General features: G+C 39.9%; 1 protein-coding gene across 3 annotated transcripts in view; it reads left to right on the top strand.

The window, feature by feature from the left end:
• The window catches only part of ADAM23 (ADAM metallopeptidase domain 23), a 1,167,569-nt gene that overhangs the window by 791,047 nt on the left and 361,233 nt on the right, over window positions 1-15,289 (top strand). For all 3 annotated transcript variants that reach the window (XM_044076026.1, XM_044076027.1, XM_044076028.1), the window contains exon 14: window positions 3,015-3,066. In XM_044076026.1, the coding sequence (XP_043931961.1) occupies window positions 3,015-3,066 (52 nt within the window). The remainder of the gene's footprint in view (window positions 1-3,014; window positions 3,067-15,289) is intronic.

The following is a 15,289-nucleotide window of genomic DNA, read 5'->3' on the forward strand; positions in this document are numbered from 1 at the left end:
ACAAAGGTTACTTTCAAAAAGAACACAGGGAGTAAACTCAATTTCCTAAACTGATCGCCTCAAAGCTCTGTCTCTGTACTTGTTATCATACAGACTTCTGTGAGCTGATTCTTGACTGGCTTGTAAGGCCCTGGACCCTATTTTGATGAATCTTTTGCACATCTGAAAATAAATCAAATATAAACCACATTTGGGTTGCATGGCTAGGCTTTTAAGGGCCCTAGTAGTTGTTTGCTCAGTATTCATCTGTGAACTTATAAAATTATACCAGATTAATTTTACATTTTTGTCACCTATCTAATTTTGGCCATATCCTAAGAAACGTTCTTAGAGAAGTTTCCTTTGTATTTGTCAGATACCAGTTGGGTGGTATATACCTTCTTTTTGCTGCTAAGTTTACTTTGGTGAATCCTCCAAAAGGGATTAAGATACATTGTTGAGACCTCCCTCTGCAGTAAAAGTGACCAAGAGGAATTGAAGAATCTGTACTGCACCAGTGTTTGAATGATGACTACCAAGAGTAGAAGAGTTCTGCTTTTGGAATGTTCTGCAGTCGAGCCATTCAAATCTTCTGCTACTATGGTTTCTGTTCAGACAGTATTTCATCTAGCAAAGAAAGATAGCTACTCTAGTGCTAGTTTTTTATTTAACTGTGTCTTTTAGGGGAGTGGACCTAGCTGCTCCATTCATCGTCTACCCCAAAGCCATACTAATAAATCACTCTATTTCAGAACAGTATGTACCCAATCTGTGTAAAATTTCTCATATCATACCACTACATAAGGGTGGTGCATCTAGAGATATTACTAACTACCAACCTATTGCCATCCTCTCTCCTATAGCAAAAATCCTTGCGAAATGTATTTACCTACAACTCATGAATCACCTCACTCCTAACAACCTACTGTCCAGCTCTCAGCATGGTTTCAGACCTAAACATAGTACAAATACATCCCTCATAGCATTTACTGATACCATTCGCCACCTCAAAAATGAAGGACCGGTAGTCTCAGCTATTTTCCTAGATATGTCCTTGTTCCAATCCTGATTAGCTCTCTTCCTATGCCTGTGTTTTAATTCATTTGTCACTTAACTGTGTGGCATTTTTTATGAATTTTAGCCTTGTGTAATCGAAATCCTTGTGTGATTGTATTATGTGTATAGCTGAACAGAACCTGTTAACTTTGTTTAACAAGAATTATGTTTTATTATTGTTTGTACCTTGGAGCTTTTCTCCCTGGGCCAGCGCTGAAAATGGAAATGTATCCAGTCGGACTATCCCAGTCAAAAAATGTAAAATAAAATAAATAAATAAATAAATAAATAAAATCTGATTTTGGAGCCTGTTGTAATCTTTCTCTTCCACTATATCTGTCTCCTTATCTCTATGGATTTTTATTAAGCACAAATTAGCAAAGAAACTTACATTAACTTCTGTACATCTTTCAGTTTCTTAGTTTTAAAGTAAAGGTATAATATTTCATGAAATAAAATATTTTTGTTTTAATATTGATTTAGTAATTTTATTATGATTATTTTCTCTTAGTAATTTCAGGAATTGTTAAATTCTTAACTAGACAATCATTGATTAAATATATTTTAAATGTTATAAATAATGAGTTTTATAATTATATTAATGCAACAGATGGTTTTGGAAGAATGCAGTTTGTACAATTTTCACTATTTTATCTGTTATTTTAAATGACAGTTTGCACTCGTTTGTTGATAAGGATTGCTTTGACAAAATATCAGAGTCCATACATGGATGTGGAATATAAAATTCATTTTCTGGAATAGTCTCTTCCTAGTAGTTTTTTCCTTAGATCAACTGATGTGATTCAAGATTCTTAATCTTTTACCAGCATAGGGCCAGCTTATACACAGACCTGAAACTTCTGAAAGTTTTGTTAGAATTAACCATGAATAAGGACATTAATTTGATTTGCCTTTATTTATCAGGCAAAGCAAACAAGGGAGAAATACTTTGGATGTTGAAATCACTGTCAAATACAGTGCCTTATCCATCATTTCTGTTTATAAGGCAAAATGATCATTTATGTACTTCATATAAGTTTACTTGCAGATCTACAACCAGTCAGACCTTAGCTACATGACTGACCCATTGTGTCACCATTTGGAACACTGAAATGGAAGGACCCATTATGGTGCTAAGCCCCGTGCTATAAGAAAATAGCTTCATCTGTAGCTTGTTTCAGAAATTTTTCACTCCTGGATTTCTCTGCCATAGTGACCTGATCAGAACCTCATGTGTATGGAGCACCATGCCTGGTCATTCCGTGTAATGATAGATTTTACCTTGGCAGTCTTGTTCATACAGGGAATATGCTTTGTTTCATCTGTCCTTCCTGGAGTAGCTGCTAAAGAATTGCTCAGAAAAGAAAATCTACTAGCTCAGATGACCTCAGTGATCTTAAGTTCTGCTTAGGCACCTTTTGTAGATCTTGAAGACAATCTCAATGAATAGGTCTACCTTCCCAAACACCTGTCCCAAGAGGATTAGTGAAGTGTTGCTCTCCTTCAATTTGGCTATCTTCCTCAGTTCCTTAACTAATATTAGTGCACACTAATGGGAAAGAAATGAGAAAAGCTGGAACAGTCTTTGCTTGAGGTGTTCTATCATTAATTTTTGCCTGGCAAGAGCCTAAGATAGAAATGTTTGAAAACTCAGAGATTGCCTTCTTTTGGCAAATTGTGAAAAAGAATTTGTTATCATTTGAAAAACTTATAACATGGCTATATATAAAAAAAGGAAAAATAATAAGGGTTTGCTGGATGAAATACTCACAAATATCTGGAATTATGCTACACGCATGCTTAACATTATTTTGGAGATATTTCAGTTAGCTTAATTACCATATTGCATCTTTGCTTTTGTACTTTATTATGAAAGTGAGAAATATTTTGTTTGACTACGTTTGAATTATATTTGTGAACATATATTTATTTAACTTGTTTATCCCTTCATTTGTTTTTCTTTTCTTTTTCCTTTTTAGGGGAATGCAAGTGTATAGAATCATGGGGTGGCTGCATTATGGAAGAAACTGGGTATGTATTCATATACCACACATAATGATAAGGATATAAAACACATGCTAAAATCCTGTATAGGCATTTATTTACTAATATGTTGACTATAGAGATTATATGCTTATTTTATGCTTATTGCATAGGGAGGTGCTGTTGCCCATTGTGTATTGCACAGATCTGTGAATATGCAGCCTTGACTTGATGTACCAGTTTGATTTGATAGCTACACAAGCAGGTTAAGAGATTTCGCTATGCTCACAGTTGTTTAGGTCTTTGAGGGGTGAGCTGTCTATCTTCAAGGTAATGCTGCACTCAGTCGTTTTTGAAGCACTGTGTCCGAAACTAACAGACCGTGGAAGCCATAATTTATTTCTAACAACTTGTTACTTAGATTACGGAACAAGCTAATGTTTCCATTTAGACAGTACGTCTCTGTGCCATCGTTTGACAACTCAATAGATGATTTTCTGCATGATAGCATTACAGTTATGGGGTAATGTCAGTCGCGCATCCAGATGTTAAGTAGATCATAAGACTGAGGCTTCCCAATGAGTCATCTGTCATAACTCAAGCCAGTAGTCATAATATCAATGTGTTTATCATGTCATTCTTCTCCCTACTTAAAAAATCTGTTATGGGTTGTATTTGGGGCTAAAGCCCCCCGACTTTTATATATGCCAGTGCTATGTTCCACAACCTCGGAGAAAGAAAAAACACAGCAACACCTGGCAAACTTTCAGCCTCCATAAACCCTGACAATACTGCTGCCTGTGCAGAACTGTTCACAGAAGCCCTGTGCAAGCATGTTAGTAGCTGTATAGAGGCAGGTGTACCTAGCAGGAAAAAGTACAGAACTAACTCAAAAAACAAGCCACTCTGGTGGAATCACAGACTCAGTCGGCTGTATAACAGGAGGAAGAAAATCATGGCAAAAATTAGGAGGTGCAGATATAAGCACTCTCATCAAACTAAACAAACATCTCAGAGGGCAAATAAAGTCTACCAAATCCATATTTGAGGTATATTTGGCCTCCCAAGCCAAGGACAACCATAAGGCATTCTTTAGTTATGTCTACAACCTTAAAGGCAATACACAGTTGTGTACAGAGCTCATTGTAAATGGAACCACCTTTACTGTGCCAGAAGATATAGCAAACCTACTGGCTGATAAATTCATCTCCCGTTACCCTTCTCTCTCCCTCAACTTTCCCTCAGGAAATACCATCAAATATAACTGCCTCTGCTGCCACTAGGGGAACAAGCCCTCAATGCTCTCTCTAAGGTCAAGAACACTGCATCAATGGGCCCAGACAAAATCCCAAGATGCCTTCTAAATAGCATGAAAATGACCTATCATGGCCTCTGGAACTGCTATTTAACTATAGCCTCCATACGGGTTTCATGCCTCAGGAATGGAGAACAGCTACTGTCAACCCTCTGCACAAAGGTGGGCCAACTACAGACCCATAATTTTCACTAGTCTCATATGTAAAATCATGGAGAGAATTATCATGGGCATGATCAATAGAGATATAGTAAACCTCCAAACACTGGACCCAACCCATTTCGGTTTTGTTAAGGGCAGATCATGCCTCCTCAACCTGGTGGACTTCTTTGCGAAGGTCATAAAAGCAATGGATGAAGGCAAAATGGTTCACACTGCCTACCTTGACCTGGCCAAGGCATTTGACACAATACCCCACTCGGGCATTGTTGACAAACTCAAGAGGTTAGGTACAAACCCGTATGTTACCCGGTGGATAGCCAACTGGCTCACAGATAGGACCCAGGAAGTTAGAATTGGGAGTTCACCTCTACAAAGAGGCCAGTCACATGTAGAGTCCTTCAGGGATCATTTCTTGGACTACTCATTTTTGGCATTTACTTCTCTGAAGTCAAGGCCAATGTCAGTGGTCTTTGGCTGACTAAATTTGCAGATGATTGCAAATTAGGATCTGTCACTGAATCCCACACTGACACAAATGTTCTCCAGGAGGGGATGAGACAAACATCTGGTGTCAGAGCCATGGACTAAAACTAAATGCCAAGAAATGCATAATAGTTTGCTTTGTGAAGTCATCCACCTCGGGGAACTATCACATTGGCAACACACCCCTTAGAGTTGACCCAGTAGTCAAGGACTTAGGGACACACATAGATAGTAATCTAGCATTTGACCATCGTGTCTGCAGTAGTGAGGAAATAAGTCTATATTGCACAACTTATAAACAAAGGTATGGCATCTAAATCCAAGGAAGTCATTGTTCCACTGTATTTAGCATTCATCAGACCTATCATTGAGCACAATACCTCCTTTGGTATGTACCTAACCAGACATATCCAACAATCGGAATGTCCACAGAGGTTCTTCACTAAAAGAATACAGGGCTTAAGTAAAATGTCCTATGCAGACTGTTTCAAGGCTCTATACCTGTATTCTGTCCCCTACAGGCTTTTGAGGAGAGATCTATGCCTGACATACAGGGCATTGTCAGACCCCACTCTGACGGACCTCCTGCATATCTGCAAAACAAACAGAACCAGAATTACCCATTCTAAAGACTTAAACCTTGCCTGTGATATAAATAGGACCTGATGGAGAGATAGGTATGTATCCCAGAGACTACCCCATCTATGGAACAGGCCTCCCATCCATGTGAAGCAGAGCTCCTCCCAAACCCAATTCAAGTGCAATCAAGACAGTTGGATGGGGAACAGAAAATTCATCCCTGGTTTGGCAGCTATGTCTCTAATGGACACAGGGAACCTGTAAATGGTTCATCTCCCAAGCCCTAGCTTGTACATGTTTCATCTCCCAAGTCCCTGCTTACACTTATCAAGGGTATCAGAACTTGTCAGAGATTTGGGATGCATGGCTAGGCTTAAAAAGGCCCTTGTGGTCGGTAGCCTAGTAAACATCTATGAACCTATGAACAGACCATTAAAAAGTGAACTGTATCTATGGTGAATTTTATCACAATCCTGATATTTAAACATTATTAGTCTTGCTTGTGTTGGGATACAAAAGAATGACAGTAGCACAATTTTTACAGATGGATTGGACATTTCCAAACATCAGAAAAAGCAGAGAGGAGCATCAGTTAACATTTTAGCCATTAACAAAAAAGAAGGATGTCATTGGCCAGAGAGTGCCACTGCTTCTTTTTCTAGGTGCTTTGTGCCCATTCGAATCATCACACTTTCTGCTGGTCAGATATGTCCATTTGTTCCCCTACCTGGGAGTTTCACTTGGGATGTGTGTGGAGGCTGTCATTCTGACAGTCATGTGGGTATTTTTATCCCTATATCTACACCCCTACATTTACCAGCATCACCACCCTCTCCCCAGCCGTGGTTGGCTGCATCTGGCTTACACAAAGTCCATAGGAGATCTCTACATCTGATTCATCCATAACCAAGGGCACTCCTTCCCACCCACTGAGTCTGACTTATCCCAAGACTAGGATCCAAAATGCAACTTATCCATCTAGTGCCACCTGTCATTTTTATCATTCCTGGCTCAGGCTATGGAGGCAGTTTTCCCCAATCATAACTCTACCCCATTCCCCTAATTGTAATGTAGACACTGCATAACCATTGGGAATCAAATGCCCCCCCAACATGTGAGTGCTTCCACCCCCACCCCCCCCTGAAGAACTACTGTCATTAGCTTGGGATTTCAGGACTAAATCCCTCTGGTCACCAATCTTCTTGTAAATCTCCACTTGCACTGGTGCAGAGCCTGATGTGGAACAACCACTCGCTCCCCCCCCTCTGAAGTAGTCATGCCAGTACTGATGCTAACACTCACCCCCTCCAGTCAGTTCTTCCATATCCTGCTACTTGATCTTTGGTGATGTACGTTGCAGTCGGGGCTTTATCCCTCTGTGCCACACAGACAAGCAAAGGGTGCCAATTACTTGCAAGCAGAATTGAGAAGAAGCGTTTTCATTGCTTTATGTAAGATTTTGTGAAAATAAAATGAGGTGAGGAAAATGAATCAAAAAGGATAGCGGTGACAGTGGAACTGGGAACAGTAGTGGATACTGTACAATCAGGGCAGTGATGATGGGAGGTGTGACAGATACTGGATCAAGGTGAGAGTAGGTCACATGGAGACTGATGGATAGCTAGTTGAGGGTTGTAGATGTAAAGAGCTGTAAGAATTGGCAAGATCTGAAGGGGAAGTGTTAGGGTTAACAATAATAGGATAAGCAGGAACAGATGGAGAATTGAAATAATTGAGCAGCTCTTTAATTTGTTTAGAGCAACTTTGTCTGAGCTTCTTAATGAAAGTCTGACAATTTTGTGATTGAATTAAAAAACAATGACAACTATGGACCTTTAGCAGAAATTAGTAAATTGCAAACAAAAGTTTTTTAGCAGGGGGAGCACACCTCTTTCACCACTCCCCCCACAAATTGGGCAACTGTAGCCCCCACACCCTTGCATTGCATCAAGGAAAAGAGAATTCTCCAAGATATTGCAATTTCAGTCTCAGAATTGCACATTGATGATGGACATTGAGTGTGGATTACTAATATGGTGATGTTAAGACTGGTACCCTTTGGCTGGCTATAGCAGATTTAATGTTTCTTTTTATAATAAAAAAACTATGCATTTATATATGAGCTGTAAAGGCTTTTGTTGGAGAGAGTCAGAATGACTAGATTTCCAACATTTCCATACTGCAAATATACATTCAGTCTAGCTTTAAGATTGTGAGTTATTTAGACGCAATTATGCCCTCTAACCCACCATGTGTTAACAGAAAAGTCAGAACTTTGAATGGGGTGAAGCACATTAATGAAGAAAATGACTACCAGTTTGACGTTATCTGAAGTTTAGACTTGAGAGTAGTCAGTCTGGCAGGAAGCATCTAATAACGTTTCCTTCATTTGTAAAATAGATCTACCAGTGACAAACATTGGAGGGAGTTGTTTAAATTTAAAGGACTAGAAAGTGGAAGTCAAACCCTAGTCATTTATACTATGAAGAAGAGTAAAAGAACACCTCTTAGGGAGTTTAAATATGTTTTCTAAGAAAGAGTTGTGTCCATTGAGAGGCTGATGGCTGAAAAATTGTACGGTCATTCATTCATTCATTTTGAAATACCCTGCTTTATCCTTTTCAGAACTGTTGTGGTGTCAGAGCCTGTTTTGGCATTAAGTGAGAGTAAGGCAGAGAACCACTTCTGGGTGAGACACCAGTCCATTGCCGGATTGGCATGCTTTGGCCCCCCCACACACACACACACACATATAACTGTCATTGCATGTACATCTATGGCAGTTTAAAGCTCGCCGCTTCCCCTGTTAACATGTTTAAATCACTAGGAAGAAAAGTGTTGTGATACATATTTCATAGGTGATCTTTAGTGATTTACCTTTTTAATTTTGTGGGTGATCCAAACCAGTATTGAGGCTGAAGTTTGTTAAAACATTTTTTGGAAAAGCCTGAGTAAAAGAAGATGCACTTTCATTTAAGGAGAACATTTAGAGAGGAGACCAGTCCTAATTAGATAATGCAACATTGAATAAAGAGGGTCACATTAGCACCTTTATACAAAATGTCACTTCTAACTTTGTGTGGATGTCACCAGAAAGCAGTAGTGAAACTGGTATAGGATGATACAAGATAATGTGAACATTTGATTATATGAGTACAAACTTTATTTAAGCTATATGTATCAAAATATGAAAGTCTTACTGGACAGATCACAGATTTAGGCATGAGTTTTGTTTGTAAATAACTGAGAGAAAAAAGAGCTGGGGATAGAATCATGACTGCAGTCTTCCCAGTGTTTCATAGAGGATGTAGGGTACATAAATCATTGTCTATTACCAGTGAACTATGAACAGAGACATCCTACTCACAAACATCGTGCCCCAGGGAATTGATCTGGTATGCAGTGTAACTGTATAACAATGCATTTCATTATTCATATAGAGAACTATATAATGGAGTAAGTCACTGTATGCCACATTAGCCTTCTGTGTAGCCACAGTGCTTTAAGCATGGAGTATCTTTGCACATACACCCTTCCTCACAAGTTGGTGTGCAGTTCAGAGACACTTCAGTAATTGTGGAGCGCAAGTTATAGGATGTTTACCTCACATAGTTGGGGGTAGTTCTGCTCTGACTCTCACTTGCAGTTGGGGGTAGTGCTGCTGTAATTCTCACTTACAGTTGGGGACAGTGCTGCTGTAGCCCTCACAAAGTTGGATGCTGCTGGTAGACTCACAGTTGGGGGCAGTGCTGCTGTGACCCTCATTTACAGTTAGGGGTAGTGCTGCTTTGACCCTCACAGTTAGGGGTAGTACTGCTGTGACCCTCATTTACAGTTAGGGGTAGTGCTGCTTTGACCCTCACAGCTGGAGGTAGTGCTGCTGTGACCCTCACTTACTGTTGGATGCTGCTAGTACCCTCACTTACAGTTAGGGTAATGCTGCTGTGACCCTCACTTACTGTTGGGGTAGTGCTGCTGTGACCCTAACAGTTGTAGGTAGTGCTGCTGTGATCCTCACAGTTGGGGGTAGTGCTAGTGTGGCCCTCATTTACAGTTGGGGGTAGTACTGCTGTGACCCTCATTTACAGTTTGGGGTAGTGCTGCTGTGGCCCTCACAGTTGGGGGTAGTGCTGCTGTGGCCCTCACAGTTGGAGGGACAGTGCTGCTGTAGCCCTCACTTAAAGTTGGATGCTGCTGGTAACTCTCACAGTTGGGGGCAGTGCTGGCTGCTGTGACCCTCATTTCGAGTTAGGGGTAGTGCTGCTGTGACCCTCATTTACAGTTGGGGGTAGTGCTGCTGTGACCCTCACAGTTGGAGGAAGTGCTGCTGTGACCCTCACTTACAATTGGATGCTGCTAGTACCCTCACTTACAGTTAGGGTAGTGCTGCTGTGACCCTCACTTACTGTTGGGGTAGTGCTGCTGTGACCCTCACAGTTGGAGGTAGTGCTGCTGTGATCCTCACAGTTGGGGGTAGTGCTGCTGTGGCCCTCATTTACATTTGGGGTAGTACTGCTGTGACCCTCATTTACAGTTTGGGGTAGTGCTGCTGTGGCCCTCACAGTTGGGGGTAGTGCTGCTGTGGCCCTCACAGTTGGAGGTATTGCTGCTTTGACCCTCACTTACAGTTGGATGCTGCTGGTACCCTCATTTACAGTTGGGGGTAGTGCTGCTCTGACCCTCACTTACAGTTGGGGTAGTGCTGCTGTGACCCTCACTCACAGTTGGGGGTAGTGCTGCTGTGACCTTCACAGTCGGGTGTAGTGCTGCTGTGGCCCTCATTTACAGTTGGGGGTAGTGCTGCTGTGGCCCTCATTTACAGTTGGGGGTAGTGCTGCTGTGGCCCTCATTTACAGTTGGGGGTAGTGCTGCTGTAGCCCTCACAGTTGGGGGTAGTGCTTTTGTGGCCATCACAGTTGGAGCTAGTGCTGCTGTGACCCTCACTTATATTTGGAGATATTGCTGCTGTGACCCTCACTTACATTTCTGGGTCGTGCTGTTGAGCAGACTGATATCCCTTCCCTAATGCTGTGTTGCACAGCCTTAAGAATTGAACAATAGCATCAGTGCATTTGTCTAAAGTACAGCTAAAAAATAGCCAGTCATACTGTAAACTATGGAGCAGGCAGACCTGCTACCTCAATCATGTGTTCCTGCCCCCTACAGTGATGCATTAGTGTTCCAGATAATGGGAACATATGCTGGACTGAATGCCTATATTAGCATGATGTGCTAATTTCCTCTGATGAACATTGAGGGCAATGGAGGAAGGAGCTTTTGCCTTGCCTTGACTGTGGACCAGGGAACAGACTTGGTGTACCACTGTATTCTCAAAGTAGCTTTGCTGGACTGTTCAGAAACACCATGCTTAGTTTCTTAAAGAGATTATGTGTGACATTGTTTGTCTCCAGTTCTAGCTGTAATGCAATTCAGGTTTTTTGAATCATCCTACTTTGAGGACTGTGGGCAAACAAAGTCACATCCAATCCCTTTAAGGGCCTGTCCAAAAGTAAATAGTAATTGCGATGCACTAAAGGGTGAGGAGGGGGAATCTCTTTCTTATAACCTGAGGTGATTCCTGTTTGGATGTCAGAATTCCTGTGCTGTTTGGTTAGAGAGGATGCAGGAGTGGATAGTAGAGACAAGGGGATGGTTGAGGCATGTGGGGCTAGAGCTAGAACATCCCAAATTTTTTGTAAGTGCCCACTCAGAGCAAATGTGCGTATGTAGTGTCCTAGAGAGTAGTCCAACAGCAGACATGACTGATAGTGGTGCTAGGTTTGTATAGGTCTGAATGACATATGACCCAGTGAGCCAGGGGTTTTGTCTCTGTCCCAAAAAGAATAAGGTACAATTGTCATGCAGGTATGCTTCTTTGATCTTCACAGGTGTGCATCATTTAGGAAATGTAATGACCTTATTGAGTGGCGTACTTCATTGTATATATTCACTAACACTCAACAATGTAGACCATCCAGGACACAGTGGAGGAGTGTACAGAGCACACATCAGTAGAATCTAAACAGTGGCTTAAGGATCAGAGCACAGAACTAGTGTTAATGAATATTAATGGCTTAACCATTTAAACATGACTGCATTCAGCAAAGAGCCAGATATAATTTATTAATACAAATCAATGAACAAGGCAGTGTTAATTGGTAAATGGACAGACTACGGTGATGGTAGCCCAGATAGCAGAAAGAGAGAGAGAGAGAGTCTAGAACATGTACTGTGGGAGCACTGATAAATATTATTTCCATCTTAGCAGCACTCTACTATGCTACAACACACATAGCCTCATGCATGTTTATGTTAAAAGTTAATAGCTGGCCAAACATTTAGTTAATAAAAAATAAACCACTGGTAAACTGTATACTATTCTCTCTGGAAAAATATTATGGGGAATATCAGCTCCAGTAATATGGGAATATGGGTCTTAACTGAAGAAGTATAGAAAATTAATGTTTGAATTATCAGTGTTGTGAACAGCAGCACCTAATAAGTAAATGCAGCAGTTTTGTAAGTTTTGTACGTAGCTTAATAATAAAACATCCAAACATCAAGCGTTAAAAAGTAAAAGTTCATTACCCCACTGCCTTTGTAAAGGACCCTTCAGGGAGGTTTGAAAACCAGCATTAACAACACAGGCATATACAAGAACAGTAATTAACTAGGACCAGTCCCGGAATGATGCTAAACAACTTGTATATTAAGGGCCAGAATAAATATTTTGCTGCCAATTGGATTGCTGCAACCCATTGCTGTTCACAAATATTGGTTTAAAGAGGTTATTTAAAACAAAATAAACCATCAGGAGAAATCAAAAACATGCATGCACAATTGAAAAATGTATAGCCAATCATTGAATTAAATATGATAATTTAAGAACATTAATGAAAAGCTGAAGGACTTTGGTGGAACTGTTAAATTTATTTACTGATATTTAATTACCAAGAAAGTTGACTGGGTAGGTACCCATTTTCAGCAAAGACCCAGGGAGAAAAGCTGTAAAGAATTATAAGAAAATTTTAAGAACAAATAATTTTCCAATTTCAAAAATAACACAAAGACATCTACAGTTTAAATAATGATCCCAAATTAGACATAATGTGACGTGGTGCTGCGGTAGCGTTGTCGCCTCACAGTAAGACGCTGTCCGGTTCGATTCTCAGCTAGAGCGTCTTCTGCGTGGAGACATGCGTGAATGGGCGTACCTTCGTTGAAGGTTGTGCATCAGGGCTGGTAACTCAGCACGTAAAAATCAACTACCAATCATTAGCGGACCGGAGTTCCGCTGTGGCGATCCCTAACCGGGAAAAGCCGAAAGACATAATGTGACAACACATTTACAGTTTAAATAATTATACCAAATTATACATAATGCAACAACACTGGTTAATAGTAAATTCAAGTTGTATAACAATTATTTAATATTTAGAGAAATTTTTGCTGGTTTATGGAATTTAAAGGTAAGTTAGTGTAATACAAACAAGAATTGCAGTATGAAGTGAGAGAAAAAAAACAGGGTTATGACATATTTAGGTAGTCAGGGCAGAGAAATTTCACTGAAGTAAGGAAGTGACTGATGAAGGGGAGTGAGGTGTGCGGTATGGGTAGATACCCATTCATGTTTAGGGATACATGTCATCCTGGGGTTGAGCAAGAATAGGGCCAGATTTTGGCTAGTAAATCTTTCAGAATGGTTTAAAGGACTGGAGGGAGTGTATTGACCTGATGGATACAGATTTCAGGCCATAGCAACATGGTATGAGTACAGACCATGCCACCAGATTTACTAGGTATGTGGAGAGAGAAAGAAGTTTTTGGTTGTAGGGTCATAATGATCATGTGGGAACATAGTTGTATAGAATGGTATTTAGTACTGGACAAGTAGATGGATGATGAATAATTTTATAGGTGTTAAGAAGCTGTATATATATATATATATATATATATATATATATATATATATATATATATATATATATATATATATATATATATGCATGTGTATTAGTTGATGGAGTAGTTCTAACCAGTTTATGCTTTTTTGTGCTATACAGTGTGGGTTTCAAAAGGGGTATTTACTGCAAATTTAGCCACTTTATTATAGCATTGTTCAAGTTTTGCTTTTTTTGATGCCTGGATTATTGAGGATGGGAGCGCCATAAAGTAGTGAGGGGGAGGAGGTAAGTAGTGGCAGGTGTAATTTTAGTTGTATTGGTGGGAAAAGGGGGTTGTGGATGGATGGATGGTGAGAGAGGTTTTGGCTCTATAAAACATCCCTAGTTTTGTGGTGACTATGATCCCTAATAATTTGTTATATGCAGTGACTTCTATGGTTGTATTATTAAGAGAGAGAACTTTAAATGTTGTTTTTCCCCCCCGAGAGAGTCACTTGAGTAATTTGTTGGAGATATGCCAGGTTGTGTGATGTACATATGAGTGTGGAGTCATCTGTGTATTGTATTAGGGAGGTCTGTTGTGTGAATGTGTGGAGGATGTTGGTGAGAATGTTGAGAACAGGACCAAGGATTGTGTGTTGTGGTACACCAGTGATGACTGGGAGGTACGCAGAGAGGGTGGAGTGCCATTTTACTGACTGATACCTATTGGACATGTAGCTTTTGAAACATAGAAGGGTGGGCTGAGATACTCCTAGTGAGGACATATGAAGTAGAACTTTAGAAAAGCCTAGAAATGACGAAAGTAGTTTACCATTATCTGTAGTTCTGTTCACACTATGTAGGTTAGAGGTGTTGCTCTAGGACTATGAGAAGGACGGAAACCGTGTTATGAGGTGGACAGGAGTTCTTCCTGCAGAAGATAGTTCAGCAATTTATTTTTTAATACATTTTTCAAGTATTTTGGAGAGGAAGGATAAGATTGCTATAGGTGTAAAGTTTGTGACAGATGTAGAATTTTGTACTTTGTGTAGAGGGATAATTTGTGATGTTTTTTCCAGAGAGAGGGAATGTAGGATTCCTGGACTGACCTATTTATAAAGATTGAGACAGGATAGGCAATGCTATTGGCTGTTATTTTAAAGTACTCACGTGGAAAGTCATCAGCTGAAGCAGAGCATGGTTTGAGTTTTATTAAAAGTAGTTTTATATAGGATGTGGGCACATATTTGAAGGTGAAAGTGGATGTGGTGATATGTGGCTGTTAGACAGGATTGAAATTAGATCTTGGAAAATCCTTTATAAGGGACTCTATTTAAGAAAAAACAGTTGAATTCTATTGCAGTTTTAAGTGGTGAGTTATTGGGAGAGGACTTAGGGCTGAATTTTTTTGGCCTGGATGTAACATTTCTTTAATGTCTGACCAGAATTTTTTAGGGTTTTGTTCTGAATGTTGCTATAGTATAGTTTTTGTTTTCATTTATGTGCTTTTTAGTAGGGTTGCATAGCATTCTGAAGTTTTTGAGATATTGTGGTGTTTTATATTTTTGCCAATATTTCCGCAGTTTTTCTCTGTCCTGCATTAGCATTTTACTCTTTTTGGGTAACCAAATTGCATTATTTGTTTTCAGTCTTTTCCTTCTAGGAGGTACAAGGCTGTTTAGGCTATTTAGGAAAGTTGTATTGAATTCATTTACAGAATTGTGTAAGGGAGGATTTTTAGGATGTTCTATTTAATAGATGACAGGGTAGAAATGAGTATATCTGGATTAACCTTGGACAGAGGCTGTATGTTGTTTTATAAACAAGATGCTTAAGTGGATGTGTT

Source organism: Protopterus annectens, chromosome 6.part1 (assembly GCF_019279795.1).
Source record: "Protopterus annectens isolate FY-2018-M chromosome 6.part1, PAN1.0, whole genome shotgun sequence".
Lineage (NCBI taxonomy): Eukaryota > Metazoa > Chordata > Ceratodontiformes > Protopteridae > Protopterus > Protopterus annectens.